We start from the raw sequence: 21,111 nt of genomic DNA, 5'->3' as shown, positions 1-21,111 counted from the left end.
AGAAAACAGTTGTACATGGAAGAAAATGTATGCAGACGCAGGGAAAAATGTGCAAACTGTACATGCATAATATCTGGGGTTGGAATTACAATTTATGGTACTCAGTCTGTAAAGCAGCAACACAAATCACTGCACTATTGTGCTGTCTTGCACAGAACAATACAGCATTTAAAGCACATAAATAGTATGGTTCTCCATGCAAAAGAGAGTAGGACTTTAGGGGACCTTCTGTTCATGATGCGATGCTGTTTTGGAGAATCTAGGTGAATAGGATGGCCAAGGTTGTTAGACCTGGCCTGTTCTAGTCACAGTTGTTCTAATGTTCTAGTAAAAAATGCAAAGTGTATGGAAATGTGAAAAAACAGTTGAATTGAAACGTTCAGTTATGTAGTAGGCAACTAACCTTGTGCCAGATGCTCCTAGGATTGTACCTGGCCCCCATTCTCAGTCTGAATTGGATTGAATAGCAAATAGTACAGGACTCAAAACAACACATAGTGAGAAACTTTGAAAGGACAGTAGAAGTGAACAGAACCTTTACAAGTATTCACAATGTATCTAAAGGCAAACAGTTTTCCTGACATGGGCAGTGGTCATTAAAAAATAAAAATAAGTTATTAGATTTAACATCTGTTAAAAAAAAAAAAAAAACACACACATTCACAAGGAAAACTAGTATACATTTCTATACACGCATGTTATATAATTTTCTGTAACTTTGTCTATGATTGTAATTGTTAGTAAATATAAAAAGCGGATGTGCTCTTGTACAGGTTTCTTTATATTTTTTTTATTCTTCTTTTTCCCATATTTAGTTTGGATTTTTCATACCTATAACTATAGAGCTTCCTTCTTCTCTTCTCTTCTGTCCAGTCTAAAAGGATGCGTATATGGTGTTTATGGTACCTCTAAGTAGGCTAGACTGCATGATACTCCTTCAAGAAGACAGTTGCCTTGTGTTTCTTTTGTGTTCTTAGCATGATGGTTTTGTTTCACCTTGTAGATGGGATTTGCATGTTCACCATTATTTTTTAAGATGATGTTGACATTGTTTTTCTAACTGCACTGATTTTACCTTTCACGATGCATCAAAATCATAATATTTTGCTATCATCTGAGCCATATTTGACATGTTGATAGCTTTCTAACTAAAAAAATTTTTTTTTATTCTATAATGTTACTCCATCCAGTAGGTGATGGTTTCTGTGAACTGAAGACCTCGAAATACATTGTAGATAGCTTCTTTTTGTGGTATTTTGCCTGCTATTTTTATGTAGTTGTTTAATATAGAATCGCAGCATTAAAAGAACTAAGAACTAATAATGCATGATGGTAAAGGATGTGACAAATGACTTGTTGACTATCTCTTTTTTAATTTGTGTTTGTTTGTTTGTTTTTCCTTCCCTCTCCCTTTCATATTGCAGTTCGCAGAAGACGAGTGGAAGGAGACTTATAAATGTTGAATACCTGACTGTGGGAATATTTCCGATCTTCTAGAAGGTCTTGTGCCAAACGCGGGGCAAGGCATTCCTCATACTTCAGTACTCTGGGTAGAAGGGAAATGACTGGAATAACCCTCTCCAATATTTTAACTGTTTTAACCTAGTTAATCCATTGAAAAGCATCCGCCACCTTCCCAGTATGGGCAGTCTTAAAACATTGATCATTCAAGTGACTGTGTTAAAGTTCCATAAGCAAGACGTGTTAAACCCAGAGTGTTTGCTACACTTTTTTTTTTTTTTTCTTTTTTAATATTAAGAGGAAAGTCTTCACAAACCGAGTACAGATGAGGAAATGCCCTAAATGAACACTTTCACCTGGTAGGAGATTTTCAAAACCATTTTTGTCATTATGTTCAGTGAAATGGGGATGCTGTTGTTGTTTATCCTTAAACTTTTGTATTTGTATTGTTTAACTGTTAAAAAATCTTTTAACCGGCACATTCGTTGATAGTTTATTTTGAGAGTAGCATTTATAAAAGATCTTGAGATAAATATGGAAGTTTGAATTTTTAGATGGGAAATAGAATCAAAAACAAGGCACTCATGATCAAGTAGTTTTTGCTTGATGTCTGTGCTTGAAAGGTCATAATGTGAAAAAAAAAAATAGCCGTGCTGTAAAATTACATTTCTTACTATGCTGATTATTCATGATAAGCACACATTTAAATTACACATGTACCAAAAACCAACATTCCTAAAGCAGAAACTGAAAAAGGAGCAGAGGAGTCTCTTTATGAACTGGTTTAATATGAGGCCTCCACATCACCATACAATTTTTTTTTTGTTTTTAGAATGTTGGTCCATCTAATTGGTACCAAAAAAGGGACTTTTGCGGTGGTGGAGGAGTGCTGTATAGAAGTGCTAAATAAACTGTTTCCCAGAAATGCATATTTGCATATTGCCAAATGAAGAATCGACTCTTTTCTCCCCTTAGAGTTAAGCTTGTAATTATCACCTTCTCCCCCCTTGTCCTTAAAATAAGTTGTGCATAAAAATATACATTATATGGTTTCCTATCCAAAACAATAGACAAATGACCAAAATGTGTGTGCATCCTAAACAAATTTACATTCCATTATGGAATAGACCAAATTACATTTTTAGTGACTGATGCAGTTTTCATTAGATATGAATATATCACACCTTGGAAAACTGTTTGTTACTGACCTTTTCTTTTTCAAATAATATATCAGAAGAAAAATAAATTGGTCAACATAACAATGATATGAACCTCATGATGTTCCTCCAGTATGTCTGTATTTCTATAATGACAATAAGTGTAACTTTTATAACAACATCAGGCCCAGTGGGATATTGTTGCTTTGCTTGTAGGAAAAAGTCCACACACTTGAAAAATAATGGGGTGTGTGGGGAAAAAAAATAAAAGGTATGAAATCAGTAAAACTTCAAAAAGACTGCATGGAAGACCGTCTCAAGTCTTATGTGTTCCACTTGCACATCAAATGAGCAAAGAGTACTTTACACATGCATGCTTTTGGATATGTGGAGATTAGTTAGGCCAACACCGCCACCCAACCCCAAGTGTACAAGACTCAAATGCTGAATTATACACTGCTGAAGTGGTTATTTTTTATTTTTTGATTTTATACTAGTGGATGACATAATATCCCACGTAAATGCATGCAATAAACCAAATAGAGAATGTATACTTGTATTGTAAAGGAAGTGTTACATCACCCTCAACCATCACTCCATCTTTTTTGCCTCCGTGATCCTGTGTGTACACCCTTGCTATTCCATTCTTCATGGAAAATTGCTTTTTATATCGTTCATTGTGTACGAGTTAAAGCTAAGGTGCAAAACTGTTCCGGATTTCATTTGAGAAAAAGGAAAATATTGTGTGTTGTCAATGTGCAAGATAGCTGAAAAGCACTATGCAGTTTAAAATCTGGTGAACAATAAATGTTTTTACATATCATTTGTGCCTGTCTGTAATTTCTAGACTCGATGAATAAAGCTGTAGACAAAACAAATTGGTAAAATTTAAAAACCGAATTATTTCTTTGGTGATTTACTATTGTTTTTGAATATTTTTTCCATGGGCCTGTGTAATTCTCAGTATATTGTTATATTTACAGAGGGATACGGCTACAGAGAGCCAGGTAGTGGTGATGCCCTTGCTGCACTTACAGCCCCAGTTAGATTCCCTATTTGAGGTGATGTTTCTGAGGAACTGTTATCTGAATTTATATTTATTTATTTACTCAATACTTCTATTCATAGTAACTGAAATGGCAAGTGTAATTTATGAATGTTTTTGTAATTCTACATTTGTAGCACTGGCAGGTAAAGCAGCTCACTGAGAGTCATTGAACATTTAACTGACAACATACGTTATATTGAACCTGTTTAAACTGGAGGCAGTTATTTTTAGTAATAGGCCAAAGGTGTAAAAATGTGATACTAGTGCTTTTCACTGCAGGAGGGATTTCTAGATTGTTTCTAAGCATAACTGATCCAGTTCTGTGCTGAAAGAAAGGCAACAAAGTATTAATTTATTTGAACAAATGAGCTTCATCTAGACCAGGTAATTTGAATATCTGCATGCCACATGGAACGGGCTGACTTGAGGCTTACAGTTCAACATGTTTACGACTAGGGGGATTCACTACTTTTCTTAAGAAGCAAGCAAGTATATTTTTTTGTATATTGTGAGTAATGTTTCTAGGAATTTTAAGGGTTCTGTAAAATTGGTTTTAAAATTCGACATTGAGAAGTCACTAGCATTATGTAACAATGGAGTCGGTGATGGAGATTTACTGTAACTGGCAAGCATGAGATTTGCAGATCAGTGTTCCAGCCAACTAGGCCATCCCACTTATCAGTGAATGCTCATATTCAGACAATATTTGAAATTTAAGGCTCCCCATTCAAAAGAATACATCTACAGCAAAGTTCCCAGTTGTGCACATGAAGTGGACATGTACATATTATTTTATTAATGATTATGAAGATGTATGGTGCTGTACATTAAGGGCCTGTGGCAGTGCCTGAGCTATTAATAAAACCATTGCACTCAGGCTCTGTGGGTGTGGGTGCATACAAACAGTAAAACGGCAGCCCCCAAAGTGGTGGGTTGGGGAGATTGGCTAGAACTCCTTTGCATGTGAAGGTTCAATCAGTTGAGCCAGTTTCCTCAGTAACACTCCTTGGAGCATAATCAAGGCAGCAGCACCCACACTGGGGCAAAAGGATCCCATGTAGGTTACAAAGAGATCATGAGAAACCAAGACATGAGAAGAGAGTATCGTGGGGGGAACCAGCACAGTGGAGAGGAGGCACAGCAGTCAGTAGCGTCCGGCAAGGGAACCAGAGGAATGGCACTCTTGCCGAGCATCACAGAAGAACAAGAAGCAATCGAGTACTCCTGGGGTCCTGCTGGACCATAGATAAGTAGCAGTATGATAGAAGTCCCATGGATGCTGGATCATGGTTGGGATGAGAACCAGAGAGAGGGACAGCAGCTGCTGGGTTGGCAGGAGATCAAGGAAAAGAAACCCAATGTTTATTGCTGTTTTTTATTTCCTTAAAGGCACTGGTTTTATCATGGATTATTTAGTAGCTTGTTCTGTGAACTCTCTTGCTGTAATCCATCTTGTTCTATACAACTAACTGAGGTGAATGATCAGTGTTACCTCACAACTTGGAGGATTTGCGCAGCTTTACTCTCTGAATTGTCCGACTCCGAGATCCGACTTCATAGGGTGTTCGTGATAAATCTCGACTTGTAAACTGGTTTGTCTGTCCAAATGGACCACATTCAGTGCTGGGATATGAAGTTTGAAAAGAACATTTTAGTTACAGTGGCAAAATAACCTCAACAAGAGCAAAAGCAAGTCCTGTCCAAAAAGAACAATTTTATATTAAGAGTGTATCCGGCGAATGACTCCATGCACAGTCCATGGCGTGCTCTACCAGGATAACCTTACTGCAGTTTGATGAATATAAGCAAAGCGCAGTTAGCGGAGATTCTCATTGTGCTCTGGTAATGTTGGAGCAACCCGAAGTTTGAAGGGTTGACGGTTATGAGGGAGTTGAAATACTAAAGGCTTGGAGTTAAGTCGGTCAACTGTTGTGATGCTCCAACATGTACAGGGTTCAGTGAAGTCTCAGATATAACTTTAAGATAATATTGTTTTAGTCCACAGATTTGGTCCTGGCTGCAGGTTTTTCTTCACACAATTCTACAATGAGTGAGTCATTTTACTTCTGACTGATCTTACTAGCTGACTATTTTTCTCTTCTCTTGTCCTGCATTCAGAAAAGTACAGCAGTGTTGTTTTTGCCTTTTAGAGGACTTACTAGTATTTGTATTTCCACAGGGGGTCCACAGGACTCAGTTTGACAACCACTCCAATAAACCAATCAGTGACTAAGTAGCAACTTCACCTTCCTTTGATAGAAATTTCTGGAAACAAAGAGCTTTGTGTTTCTCCTCACAGACCACAAGGAATATTGTCTCATGGAATGGTATATCACAACAATACAAAGGAACAACAAGCACTGTAACATAGTGGTAATAATAATATCATTATATAATAAGTACAAATACATTATGTTTATATATGTAGCCAACATAGACCTCAGTATGAACGTTTGCATTGCACAATGCATTGAATATTTTATAATGCTTTTTATTTGTCATTCCAAAAGATGGCACATTACAAACATTTCAAATAAACTGCATCAGTACAAATGTTTGTGATGCGCCTTCCATTGTAATGAAAAATGCAATGCATTTGCCTCTGTTGTTTGCCATTTAGTATGGGATTTGTTAAAGCGGTGTTAATGTTTATGACCTGTTAGAATGACGGAGACATAGCAACCAGATGGACCCACAAATACAGAGACATAAACACCTACTGTTAGTGTGGATACTTCAATCCAGGGATGGCTGCAGTGACTACAGGTTTTCATTCTAACCTTTTCCTCAATTAGTACCCAGTTTTTGCTGCTGATTAACCCCTTTTACCAGAATTTTAATCGACTTCCTATTTATGACTCAGACCCCTTAATTGTTTCTTTTGTCCATCAGTATAATACACTATATTAATATAGTAATGCATTTTATTACTACAAATATGTTTGATGCACCATCTGTTGGAATTCCAAATTCAGTGCATTTTATTAATACAAGCATTGCAAAATACATTTGCACTGCAAATGTCAATGGTGAGGTTTATGTGAGATGTGTAGCACAGCTAGTGTGTATAAAATACATATATACTGACCAAATACTCAAGGAAACTGGTACAAGCGGGTACCTGTTTAATGTCCATTGTTGAGGGGAAGCAAAATAAAGAGAAGATGGTGCTTTTTGTTCAGCATGTCATGGTGCCAACAGGTTAGGGAGCTTTCAATCAAAAGTGTCCTGGCAAAGGTCCAGTCTCCAATAAAAACCTCTTCTTGTTGGTGGTGAGGTGGAGTAGCAGTAGAGCAGGGGCAGTTGGCATCCTTGGCAGAAGTGATGTCATCAGCCTTCCAGATGGTTCTCCTTCAGTCTAAGGCAAATGGAAACTGAGTTAGTTGCCATCTCGCATTTAAATTCTTCCCTGTAATAATAGTAAGTCCACCACCTGTGTGACACGCTCTATGCTCTCATGCTTTACAACACACACATAATATATAAAAGACAGGCCCTGCCCTCCATAATGTTTGGGACAAAGACCCATTTTTCTGCTCCATAGTTTAAAATTACAAATCAAACAATTCAGATGTAATTAAAGTGCCCATTGCAGACTTTCATTTTAGGGGATTTGCACACATTTTGGTCACACAACACCTTCTTGACACAGTCCCCCCGATTCCCCCCCCCCCCCCCCCCCCCCCCCCAATTTCAGGGCACCATAATGTTTTGTACACAGCAAAGGCAGGTCTGTTAAAGCCGTCATATTTAGGACATCGTGATTAAAGTTACACTACAGACTTTTATTTTAAGGGATTTGCGTACACTTCAATCATACTAAACATTTCATAAGCGGCCCCCCCCCACCGTAACGTTTGGACACAAAAATGGCAGGTCTGCTAAAGCCATTGTCATATTTTTAGGACTTTGTCACATAACCCTTGCATGCAATGATTGGTTGAAGTTGGCGATTCTGAGGATCTTCTAATGCGCCCATCTTCAGCTCCTACTTGTCTCTGGGGGCTTGTTTTCTCTTCATTATATAGAAGGCTGGATTTATATTGGGTGACTGGGTTGGCCATTATTATATATTTTTCTTTTTGTAGCTTTGATAAACTCCTGTGTGCCCTCAGCAGTATGTTTCAGGTCTTGATCTTCTTGTAGGATGAAGTGCCATCCAGCGAGTTTGGAGGTGTTTACTGGAACGTGCACACATCGATGTTTCTACACACCTCAAAAGTCATTGTGCCGCTGGCGTAAGAAGTTCCATCATCAATGAAGAGAAGTGTGCCAGGACCTGTGCCAGCCACACATGCCCAAGCCATAGCACCCCCAGCACCGCCATGTTTAACAGATGAGATGGTCTGCTTTGGATCTTGGGCAGCTCTTTGTTGTCTCCACGCTTTGCTCTTGCTGTCACTCTGATAAGGTTCATCTTTGTCTCTTCTGTCCACAAGACCTTTTTCCAGAATTCTGCAGGCTCTTTGAAGTCTCGTACTCTAATCTGGCCATCTTGTTTTTGTGGCTCACTGATGGTCTCCATCATGCAGTGTGTCCTCTGTGTTTCTGTTCATGAAGTCTCCTGCGGATAGTTGTCTCTGACATGTCCACATCTGCCCCCTTGAAGACTGTTTCTGGTCTGTCAGACAGGCCTTGGAGGCTTCTTCTTTACCATAGTGAAGATTCTTCTGTCATCAGCAGTGGAGGTCCTCCTTGGCCCACCTGTCCTTTTGTCATTACTGATTCCCAGTGCATTCTTTCTTCTTCATGATATTCCAGACAGTTGATTTAGGTCATCCTCAGGTTTTACCAATGTCTCCAGAGGTCTTATTCTGCCTCATAATGGCTTATTACCTTTCACTGGCTCAGCTCTTATCCTCATGTTGTACAATGGAAACTACAGACCCCAAAGGGTAGAAGAAAGCTGAGGTATCTTATGATGCCATGAAACCCACCTGAGGAATCACAAACACCTGTGACGCCAATTGGCCCAAACACTATTGTGCGCTGAAACGGGGGGACCGTGTAGAAAAAGTGTTGTGAGACTGAAAAGCCTGCACATCCCATTTAATGAAAGTCTGCAATGTGAACATCACTCAAATCTGAATTGTTTGATTTGTCATTTTAAACTGTGGAGCAGGACAAATGTGTGCTTGTCACAACAGCAAGCATTCATAAGTAGGCTATTTACATGACTTCAAAGCTTATCCACCTTAATGAAAGGATAAGTGTTCGTGTGACCATCTAATCTTTATATCTCTGTCATTGTAAAAAATGGTGCATCACTAAAATGTTTAGTAATAAAATGCATTGCACTTGTCATCCAACAAATGGTGCTTCACAAACATTGACACTGCTTTCATAAACCCCATACCAAACGGCAGATAACAGAGACACATGCATTGCATTTGACATTCCAACAGATGGCACATCACAGATATTTGTAATACAAATGTTTGTAAGGCACCACCTGTTGGAAAGAAAAATGAATTTTATTACTACATGCATTGCAAAATGCAGTTATGTCTCTATCATTGCAAAAAATGGTGCATCACTAAAATGTTTAGTAATAAAATGCATTGCACTTGTCATCCAACAAATGGTGCTTCACAAACATTGACACTGCTTTCATAAACCCCATACCAAATGGCAGATAATAGAGACACATGCATTGCATTTGACATTCCAACAGATGGCACATCACAGATATTTGTAATACAAATGTTTGTAAGGCACCACCTGTTGGAAAGGAAAATTAATTTTATTACTACATGCATTACAAAATGCAGTTATGTCTCTATCATTGCAAAAAATGGTGCATCACTAAAATGTTTAGTAATAAAATGCATTGTACTTGTCATCCAACAAATGGTGCTTCACAAACATTGACACTGCTTTCATAAACCCCATACCAAATGGCAGATAACAGAGACACATGCATTGCATTTGACATTCCAACAGATGACACATCACAGATATTTGTAATACAAATGTTTGTAAGGCACCACCTGTTGGAAAGGAAAATTAATTTTATTGCTACATGCATTACAAAATACATTCCAACAGATGGTGCGCTGTAAATGTTAATGCTGTGGTTTATGTTGATTACCTTAGATTTCAACTCATCTTAGATGGATACCACAGCACTTTTATTTAATAGATATTTATATAAGAATGTGCATACAGGAAACAGTGGCATATCAAATATTAATTCAACTTCATGTTTGTCTGCTCCCATAAATCACAGCCTCCATTATGTTATATGTAGGGATTAAATGTTACGATGAAAAACAGCCACTTGCACCGGATAAAATAAAATGGATTAAAGCAAATAGCCATAGCTTTGAGATGCTGGCTGTATCTGACACTTGCTGTGAATGGGGCTTTAAAAAGTAAAGGTTCACAAATGTTTGTGTGCAATTTATTAAGCATCACATGAATGATGATACTTGAAGGGGTTGGAAAGGTTTTATTGTAAAGTAAAGGCCAACTTACAGGCAGGATACTAAAAATATCTTTGCAATTCCCTGCAACAATGAGGGCCTTGTAAGCTTTTAGGGATTTCTTCAATGCGGCATTTTGAATGAATGTTTCATGCAAAGCCCTCAGCAACCCTGAAATTGCAGTCTCAAGGTGTAAGATTTCAAACTTGTAACAGACATGGCATCAAACACTGAAGTATTAGCCGTTAAGAGTACAGCACATCCAGATAGCCGCATAGTCGAGGAGTGCCCAAATGCCAAGGGCATCTGCATGGCTTTTCTCAGTGCAAGGGTCAAACTTAAATGAAAGGAGGGGTTGACAAGCCCGGTAGGGGGTCTGCTCAAGTCCCACGTGACTCCGACAGCACATAGTGTGAAGTGACTAACATGGAACACCTTGGAAACTTGTTAAGGGTGAATTTCACACAAATATTGGAAAGTTTTTGTTTGCTTTACACACAGAGAACCACAGTTACACAAAATAAATTACATAGAAGTGTGGCAGACAGAAGGACTTTAGGGACATTCGAATGTTGACGAAATTTTGGAGAAATTAGGTGGGTAGGATTGGTAAGCTTTGTTCAGGCTGATCGGTCCTTTCCCTTTCTAAATTTTATTCAAATGTTCAGAAGTAGTTTTGCAGAGTTCAGTGTCTGCCACTAGAGGGCAGCATGTCCCTAGTGCTTCAGTCCTATTACTACTGTAGTTGTGACATAAACACGGATTGTTGCTTGTATAAAATCAAACTGTTTCTGCTAAATGGGTTGTCTAGGGAAAATGTAGATACGTGTATACATTTGTACATATATATATATATATATATATTATATATATATATATATATATATTATATATATAAATATATACATATACAGTACTGTGCAAACGTTTTAGGCAGGTGTAAAAAAATGGTGTAAATGATTGCTTTCAAAAATGGAAGTGTTAATCATTTCTTTTCAACAATCAACAAAATGCAGTGAATGAATGAAAGAGAAATCAAATCAATATTTGGTGTGACCACCCTTTGCCTTCAAAACAGCATCAATTCTTCTAGGTACACTTGCACACAGTTTTTGAAGGAACTTGGCTGGTAGGTTGTTCCAAACATCTTGGAGAACTAACCACAGATCTTCTGTGGATGTTGGCTTCCTCACATCCTTCTGTCTCTTCATGTAATCCCAGACACACTCGATGATGTTGAGATCAGGGCTCTGTGGGGGCCATACCATCACTTCCAGGATTTCTTGTTCTTCTTTACGCTGAAGGTAGTTCTTAATGACTTTGGCTGTATGTTTGGGGTCGTTGTTCTGCTGCAGAATAAATTTGGGGCCAATCATACGCCTCCCTGATGGTATTGCATGATGGATAAGTATCTGCCTGTATTTCTCAGCATTGAGAACACCATTAATCCTGACCAAATCTCCAACTCCATTTGCAGAAATGCAGCCCCAAACGTTCAAGGAACCTCCACCATGCTTCACTGTTGCCTGCAGACACTCATTATTGTACCGCTCTCCAGCCCTTCGACAAACAAACTGCCTTCTGCTACAGCCAAATATTTCAAATTTTGACTCATCAGTCCAGAGCACCTGCTGCCATTTTTCTGCACCCCAGTTCCTATGTTTTTGTGCATACTTGAGTCGCTTGGCCTTGTTTCCACGTCGGAGGTATGGCTTTTTGTCTGCAACTCTTCCATGAAGACCACTTCTGGCCAGACTTCTCCGGACAGTAGATGGGTGTACCTGGGTCCCACTGGTTTCTGCCAGTTCTGAGCTGATGGCACTGCTGGACATCTTCCGATTTCGAAGGGTAATAAGCTTGATGTGTCTTTCATCTGCTGCACTAAGTTTCCTTGGCTGACCACTGCGTCTACGATCCTCAATGTTATGAGTGCCTCTGTCACCAATCTGTGTTGGGTCAGGCACAATATAGCGCCTTTCTTACAGTAGTTTTTAACCATATTGGTCAATCGGCACTTTTAAATAGCCAGCTTGTGTGTCCTTCACGTGTTTTCTGTCCATCTCTCTAACCTGCCTTCCAGTTGTCATTTGTCCATCTGTCTTTCTCTCTCTCTCTCTCTCTCTCTCTTAGCTGAATTGCATGGCTCTGAAATAATTTTCACAGGTTATATTGGCACAAAATCACCTTCGTGCTGCAGATGTAGGCAGGGGCACTGTCTTGGTGCAAACTCTAGTTTATGAGTGCGCCATTTCTCTGGTCCGTTCTTTTTGTGATGATTTACCGAAAATGCCTCAACGGCTCAATGTAATGTCGCCGATTATCAATCTGCCCATGTGGAACAAACTCTTTAACGAATTAAGTCCATCAACGTCGAAAAAGGCGATCCTCATTGTCTCTTGGAAATCCACTAGGGTGGGACGGAGATCAACAATCGCTCGAGTAACGCACACAATTGTACGCCAGAACTACACACGCAATCAACTCAACAGAATGCCACACGGCGGACTGATTAGCCGGACTGTTGGCATACAATACCTAGCAGCATGTAAAGCCTGTAAACCATGAGGACTGATTTACACCATCTCTGTTAGGTAGAATGCGCATTGGGGGCTTGCCAGTCTCTTGGCCTTGGAGCCCCTGCAGATTTTGTTTTTTTCTCCAGCCTAACTGGAGTTTCTTTTTTGTTTTTTCTGTCTTCCTGGCCATCCGACTCTACCTTTTTTCTTTGTTTCATACTATATAATAGTATTGTCTAAACTTGTTTGTTTGTTTTATACTGTATTAATTTCCTTTGTGAGCCACTAGGGGGCGTACCGCCACCCTAACCCAGACACAGACAGGCTTTGCCACACTCCATACGTTTATTTACAGTTTTACCAGTCCACAATACCAGTAAACACAACACAACACACCAGCACCATTCAGTCCCTTCTTGCCACCAGTCCTTCTCCCTCCACTCCTCTTCAGGCTTTGTCCTCTCCTCCCGACTCTGGCACTTATGGAGTGAGGCGGCTCCTTTTTATACGGCACCTGGATGGACTCCAGGTGCCTAACGAGCTTCTTCCGACCATACTTCCGGGTGTGGCAGAAGCGTGACCAAATAAGGCCCTGGAAAGGTCCATGTGCCCCCTGGCGGTGGCCACGGGTACCAACAGGGTTGAGCCCCCATGCTCATAACCCATGACCCCACTGGAAACCAAGGGGGCTGCTCTCTATCAAACCGGGGAAGAAACTGTCCCTGACAATCCTCTTTCCCCTGGTCCTTCCACACTTCAGGCGTCCCCCACACTTTTTTATTTCATCTTGTAAAGCCACGGTTTTCAAACTTTTTTGAACAAGTACCACTCCGCAAGGACCAGTAAACTGAAGTACCAGTGTCAATGAATCATTAATTTACGCCCGTTTTGTTTTGAACAAAAAGTCACTATAATCACTATAATGACTATAATTATGATGTTAAAGTGATATATTAAGGAAATGGGTGCCCGCACTAATAAAAGCCGGCTTGGAGTCTTCCACGCATTTACAGTAGTATACTATATATGCAACATATTGGCATTCTAGCAACATCAATTCGTGGAAAATAAAGGACCACACGAGTACCACTTGGCATGACTTGAAGCACCACCAGTGGTACGCGTACCACAGTATGAAAACCGTGGTTATAAAGCACTTTGAGTGACACCATTTGTATGAAAATGTGCTATAGAAATAAATGTTGTTGTTCAAGAACTACACCCTGCTCTCAAACTATTGACCGATTCTGTGAATTTTTGGGTCCCCCTTGTAGATGTGTTTCAGACTTTCAGAGTATATAACTAGATATTTTACACATGAATTATGTGACACACATTAATTGAGATTTTTTTCCATGAATTACTTTGATATTGTTTGCTATTTGTTCGGCATTGGTTCCAATAGAAGCCTATTGTGTTGGGGACTTTGTTATCTCCATTCTCCATAAAAAACATGCAATTAAAAATCTTTCTTAGTCATTTCTATAAACAATACAGGGTAACTAACAGATGTAAAAAAGAACTTTTGGGTGGAATATTTCTTGAGTATTCATTATCCAGTATTGGGGAGTCAATAGCCCTGCGTGTCAGTTTAATAATCTATCGACTTCAGAGCCACTTATCTGACACGTGTCATATGGGCATAATGCATACATTAACACTAGAATTACTAAAGCCTACGAAAAAATTTAAGGCCCACCTTAAATCCCTTCTCACCTCTCCATTCAGCGTCTTTTGTCTTGTAAATGTGTCGATAAGCACAAGCAGCAAACAGCCTGCTATCCTATCCTCCCACCAACGCAGAAAGGGCAGAAAGTTCTCTCAGCTCAAGTCTGTTTACCTGCGTGTGAGTTGCCGGGAGCTGTAGTGGGTAAATAATGTTATCGTTATTTGGAATACAGTACATGCATATCATGTGTGTTCCGTGTCTACAATGATCTGTGTAAATACAAGTTAAAACAGAAACGTTTTTCATGTTTTAGTAATAATTGACAAAATGTCGACACAAACTGTATTATGTGTGAAGCCTGAAGTCCAAATATCAAATAAACACTTTCACAAAAGGTACAAGTGTAACAAAACAAGTGCACTTTTAGAATAGAATAGAATGCCTTTTATTGTCACTATGCACATGTACAATGAGATTAAAAGCAGCTCCTCCAGTGCAGACATATATGTAGAACACAACAAACAAATAAACAAATGGTGCAAAAGTTACAAAAAAGTTCTGTGACGCTATATACATATGGAATGAATAATAACTATTGCACTATTTGGGTTATTGCACATTATTTAAATACTGAAAAGAATAAATAACTATTGGATTATTGCACATAATTTAAATATTGCACAATAATGATGATCATGTGCAGTGAGTAGTGGATGTTGGACCCTGAGAGTAATGATATTGTACAGTATACAGATATTGCAGTTATTATCAGTACCATTTAGATATTGGATATTGCCCAGTTGATGGATAGAAGGAAGTCCAGAGGTTGGGGGGTTATACTGTGTAGTCAATGCATGTGTGAGTTTAGGATGGTTATGGTTTTTGGGAAAAAACTGTTCTTGAGTCTGTTTGTCCTTATTGTGATGCACCTGTAGCGCCTCCCTGTTAAAACAGTAGTGCATAAACATTAGTAGGAACAGTCTATATTAAATGGCAAGGGACTTTGACCTCATTCTTTTTGTTGGTCGTATTTTTCTTTCTTTCAGCCTTTCTTTTGTTGATGTTTACTTGCTGAGCTGACCGTTCTTCGTGGGCTGCCGCCGTGTATTGTGTGTCTTTAATTTTCTGTGACAGTAATACTGTCTTGTACGGCTCTATTCAATAAGGGCGCATAGATAATTTAGTTCAAATGGCTCTGGAATATGTGAAGAGCAACAGGTGCAGATCTTTACGCGCGCCTTTATTCGCTGCGCCCAATTGAGGTCGTCCTTTTGAGGCTCGCCTTTTTGTGCGCACCCTTATTGAAGGATACCGTCTTGTACGTCCGCTGGCTTGTACGTCTGTAATATACCTTTAATTTTCTCTGGCGGTAATACAGGTGTGCGCGTCGGTAATATGCCTTTAATCTCCTCTGACAGTAATACTGGCTTGTATGTGGCTGTAATATGCGTCACTGTATTGTGTACCTTTAATTTCCTCTCGCAGTAATACTGGTTTGTATTTCCGTAAAACGCCTCTAACTTTCTCTGACAGTAATATCACGCATAGCACCGTGCCCAGCGCATGCGCACTTCACCAAAAGACACCCACACACGGACACCTGGACGCACATAGGGATTTTATATATATAGATGTAACTGCAGAAAAAGAACTCGCATTAGGGTGTGACATTGACAGCCCTTTAATACGACCGCTTTGGTGCCACAGCGGTAAGAACTGCTGACTGGTAATCAAAAGGTTGCTGGTCCGATCCTGGATGCCTACCTTTTGAGACGTGAGCTGCTCTTGTTCTTACTATTATAGAATAAAAACATACATTTGATTTATTTGAGTCTGGAACAGCCGGTGTAAATTTATGGTATTTGTAAAAGTTAGCTCTTTTTTTTTTTTTCCAGTTTTCTTTTCCCAGTCACGCTCGCCCCGATCTGACATTGCTGTTTTCAAATAAAGACGTGCTATAACAGAGGATAACTTGGATGATGATGAGGGTTCTACATGGGAGAAAGAGAACTGAAGCCCTCCCTGAAAGAAACGTCCACTCGTACATAAGAACAACGCAGCTGCCCCAGGCATAAAGGTGAAAGATGGCACCATTTTGATGCAGCAACAGGTTGGCATGCTCACAAAGTACATGCGTAATGCCACAAGAAGTGCATGCTGACACATCAGTACGATAGCAATGGTACGAGAATGCACTTTTGCTGTCGCTATGTAGCGGTCAGGGGCCGCTGAGATTCACACCGTCAAAGGTGACGGTGATTTATTTATTTTAATAGAGTAGATCCCAGGAACGTCCCCAGCCTTGGATCGACCCACACACACTCACAACAGAGACCAATAAAGCACACTGGGAAAGGCAAACAATTAAGCATATAATGAAACAAAATTAACTAAACGAAAACAGTAATACCACCCCTGACCCCTTCGGCGATATTACATTTAACATATATACACAAACACCACACAGCAAAGTCCATGAAACCCAAACCGGATGAAGATGAGAAGTGACAAAGTTAAGTCCGGCGATCTGTATGTTGAAAGGGTGAAAGAAATCACAGTCCTACCGGTAGTTACTGAAAAGATGAAATCAGATGGATGGTTCAGGAGCGCTCCACTCTTCCGGAAAACCAATGAATCCAACACAGTCCTCAGTGCCTAGGTACACAGACGATCCAGACCCCAACAAACGAATACAGTCCAGGACAAAATGATTAATTAAAGTTCCAATAACAGCAGGCAGCACGACAGATAAACGCAACACACAACACACCAAACAAAACAAACTTTTCTTTCCCTTTTGCCCTCTGCCCTCCTTTAAACCTCCTTTGACCACCTTTGACCCCAGCAGCCCCAAAAGGACTGCTGGGAGATGCAGTTCTTATTTAGTAGCACTGTTACAGCTGTACGTTGTATATAAAAACCAGATTGAATGTTATTTACCTATTAATATTATATTCCTACAGCGTAGACTGCAGAGCTTCCCATGTTTGATTGACAAGGGCAGAATGTGTACATTTTGTCAATTATTACTAAAACATGAAAATGTTTCTGTTTTAACGATGTGTTTAAATAGATTGTTGTAGACACAGAACACACATGAAATGCATATATTCCAAATGGATATATTATTTATCCTCTACAACTCCCGGCAACTCACACGCAGGTAAACAGACTTGAGCTGAGAGAACTTTCTTCCCTTTCTGGGTTGGTGGGGGGATGATGGGATAGCAGGCTGCTTGCGCTTTGCGACACATTTACAACACAAAAGACTCTGACGGAGTGGTGAGAAGGGATTTAAGGTGGGCCGGGATTACAAGTTTTTTTTGTAGGCTTTGGTAATTCTAGTGTGTAAAAAGGCTAGATGGGAGTAAAATGTTATGGAAAATAATGTTCAGTTTTTTTTTGGTTATGGACTCCTAGTAGAAAGTGACTTCTTCGTCCACTATATATGTTCTCCTTGTGATTTTTCCCTTACACTTAAAAGTCACACTACTGGATTGATTGGTGCCACATTTCTAAAGTGGCTGTGAGTGTCCCATCTACGACGGGTGTCTGTGTTTCCAAAATAGTCTGCATTACCCACAATCCTATACTGAAAACAATGGATTCAGAAAATAGATGGATTTTAAAATAAATCTGTTATTTATTGATTGTCCTTTCGCTGGGATCGTCTCAAAATGCTTGATGTCCAACCACTCATGCACACTTTCTTGATAGGCCCATTAGCTTCCTTTTCCATATGTTAATAAATGACTTATTGCTATAGCAAGAATTCATCATTATAGCCCAATTAACAACTCATCAAGAGTCATTTTAGGAGACACATGACTCATTGCATGTTGAGTAGCACATACAAATAAGAATTTAACTGCACTCTTTACACGTGACAATGATGATCCTATAAACCTAGGGTTCAAGCAATGGCTGCCACTAGATGACACTTGGCTGTTGTTTCATGCTCTGATAAAGTAATCAATTGTCTATGTCGAGAACTAGGAGTCCAAATCACATAGTCCCAAAAATGCCCAATAACGTCCACTAGAGGGGGATGTCACTGTCAAATCCCGACTAGTAATAAGGGCAAGCAGCAAATCTTTATAAAATGGTTCATTTCACAAAAGGCTCTGTATATACATGAAGCTCTGTAGAGCACACAAGGCTAAAAGGGAGTTGCCAGCAAGGTGAACAAGTCCCAATCCAATGGTCAAAAATCCAATGAATCACAAAAGCACAGAACTCAAATAAGAAACATTCACCAAACTCCCCTTGAACTGCCAGGAACAGTGGGAGACCCTCTGGATATACAGGGCCGAGGGCAGTTCCTGGTGGTGATAAGCAGGTGGCCCCACCTCTTGGGGGACCACCCATAAAACCCAAGGCACATAACAAAGGCAACGGTAATACAGCAGAATCAAAAACAAGGAACAATGCAAATAATTAACAAAAGTAAAAATGAACATAATGGACATGAAACAAGGACATGAACCCTGGAAATTTGGCTGAAATATAGCAGTCTAGGCTGGCAGGGCTATGGTGGAGAGTGGTGGCTTCAAGCTGGCCTCATTCCTAGTCCTCTATTTTCAGGTAAACCTGCTATTGTGTTGCTCCCCTCATGCCACATAACAGGACTAGTGAGCCCCTCAGCTTTAATTACAGCCCCTGCAGGGTCTCATCTTGCCCAGGAAGATACCCTTTTCCAATCTGGGCACATTGGAGTTCATGTCATTTAGATATTAAAAACTAAATCTCAGATAATTTCTTCTCCATCTGCCGTGTATCTGTGCAGCAGTCTCATCCTCTTGGCCCAAGCGTCTTGTATCCTGTGGAAACGGGCGTAGCATTGGACCCTAGAGTCACTCCATATGAATGCAACGCTCACTGCTTTTATTTCTCCTTTTGTCTCCATAACAGCTGCTGCTTGGTTAGAAATAAACTTCTATACGGTCCGTTGAGCATTAGAACAAGCAGGTGGCACTCACTGTGGAGGGCAGACACAGCTGATAAGACATTAAATAGAATGGGTAGCGTGTTCCTAAGGGACATTCCCAGGTTTTATAGCTTATAGGCCTTATCACCGATGAGCATTCTGGCCACTTACAGTGTTCACGGGGCCAAAAAGATGTAGTTAAACTGAGCAGCACACCCTGATGATTCACCCATCCATTTGTGGCAGCCCACACAACGTTGGCACCAAAGCCCTGCTTTTATCTTCAAAATGAACTGATTGCCCCCTGGTGAGCCAGCCTTCACTTTCCAAGTAAAGCAGAATAAAGCGACACAAAGGAACTATCGATGTAGGCCGTTCGGGTTCTTGTGCATTTAAAATACTGTCACCCTGGAATTGCCTTCTGTCAATTCATAATTCCAATGTACAGTAATTTAAAACAAGCAAAGGGCACATTCAGATTCAAGTTGTCCATTTCCTGTACCTAACCTTGTCAATACAGGGTCACAGGGAATCCTGGAATGGGATGCAAGTCTGAATGGTGGCTCTAGAATCCGTACAAACCCCAACTCTCTCTTCTGTTTCTTTTCCCGGTTTTTTGTGGTGGCGACCTGCGCCACCACCACCTAATCAAAGCACCATGATGTTCCTACATTGATGGAATAAAAGCCAGAAGTCTACGTGACCATCATCATCAAGTCCTTCCATGAGAACCCTAAATACAAAGAGAAATGTTCATTTATGTTAGGTAGAAGTCCCAGAGGGGGCTGGGTGGTCTCATGGTCTGGAACCCCTGCAGATTTTATTTTTTCTCCAGCCGTCTGGAGTTTTTTTTGTTTTTTCTGTCCTCCCTGGCCATCGGACCTTATTCTTATTCCATGTTAATTAGTGATGTCTTATTTTAATTCTTACTTTGTCTTTTTTTTCTCTTTTCTTCATCATGTAAAGCACTTTGAGCTACATTATTTGTATGAAAATTTGCTATATAAATAAATGTTGTTGTTGGAATGGGCACTGAAGTGGCTGGCACAAGGCTGAACCAGCCCAGACTCACCAAGTCACTTAACTCATTGTTTCTTTTGTGAGGGGTCGCTACATGATTGTGCAGTAAAAGCGACAAGTTCATCCAAGTGTGAATTCTGGGTCGATTGACATGCCACCCACTCTTTAGCATGCTGTTTCCTACACCACTGATGCATCACAGATTCCTTTCTCTTAAAAATAAAGTTATTCGCCTTTACAAAGGCTCCGTCTGCAGCAAGGAACCTGCGAGAACGTGCATTTCTAGCGGCTCGTTCACAGGTGACAATTGCACACGCATTGCCTGGTTCTTTTTCACATCACAGAAGAGGAGCAACACCTAATAAATGGCCTCCAGATGATGGCACGCTGCAAGGCACCAACAGTTGATAAAGTCGGACAACGCACCTCACTCAGGTTGAGCGAATCGCGATGTGGCCTTCCTCTTTGTCACACCCCCTGAAATGCCATCTTGCAAGACCTGTAGGTCCCATGATGAAATCTGGGGATTCTTAGAGACTTCTTTAGCACTCTATGTTCTGCTCTCAGGCGGGACTTGGTGGGGCAGCCTGGTCTGGACAAGTTTGCAGTTGTCTGAAATCTCCATTGGTAGATGATCTTCTGGGCAGTGAAATTGTTGATTTCCAACTGTTTGGAGATGTTTTTAAATTCTTTCCCAAACTCATAGGTATCTCTAACCTTTGTTCTAGCCTTGATGTATCAGATTTCAGTCAATTACTAAATCCAATTTCATTTAAAACATGCTAAGGGCACATTCAGATTCAAATTGTCCATTTTCTATACTGTACCTAACTTTATCAATACGGGGTCACAGGGAACCCTGGACAGGATTCAGGTCTGGCATGGGCA

The 21,111-nt window shown here is 40.1% G+C and overlaps 1 protein-coding gene and 1 long non-coding RNA gene across 5 annotated transcripts in view; both read left to right on the top strand.

The window, feature by feature from the left end:
* The window catches only part of tmod2 (tropomodulin 2), a 60,003-nt gene extending 56,562 nt beyond the window's left edge, over positions 1-3,441 (top strand). For all 4 annotated transcript variants that reach the window (XM_028822411.2, XM_028822412.2, XM_028822410.2 and 1 more), the window contains exon 10: positions 1,425-3,441. In XM_028822411.2, coding sequence (XP_028678244.1) covers positions 1,425-1,456 — 32 coding nt within the window. In that variant the 3' untranslated portion in view covers positions 1,457-3,441. The remainder of the gene's footprint in view (positions 1-1,424) is intronic.
* Positions 3,442-19,628: 16,187 nt separating this feature from the next.
* On the top strand, positions 19,629-20,447 carry LOC127526166 (uncharacterized). The gene is made up of 2 exons (XR_007933790.1): positions 19,629-19,762; positions 20,242-20,447. It is a non-coding gene; the product is annotated as an uncharacterized LOC127526166 (long non-coding RNA).
* Positions 20,448-21,111: the final 664 nt, after the last annotated feature.

This window comes from Erpetoichthys calabaricus, chromosome 17, assembly GCF_900747795.2.
Source record: "Erpetoichthys calabaricus chromosome 17, fErpCal1.3, whole genome shotgun sequence".
Lineage (NCBI taxonomy): Eukaryota > Metazoa > Chordata > Cladistia > Polypteriformes > Polypteridae > Erpetoichthys > Erpetoichthys calabaricus.
The sequence above is the reverse complement of the archived record's forward strand: the minus strand, read 5'-3'. Positions and strand labels throughout refer to the sequence as shown.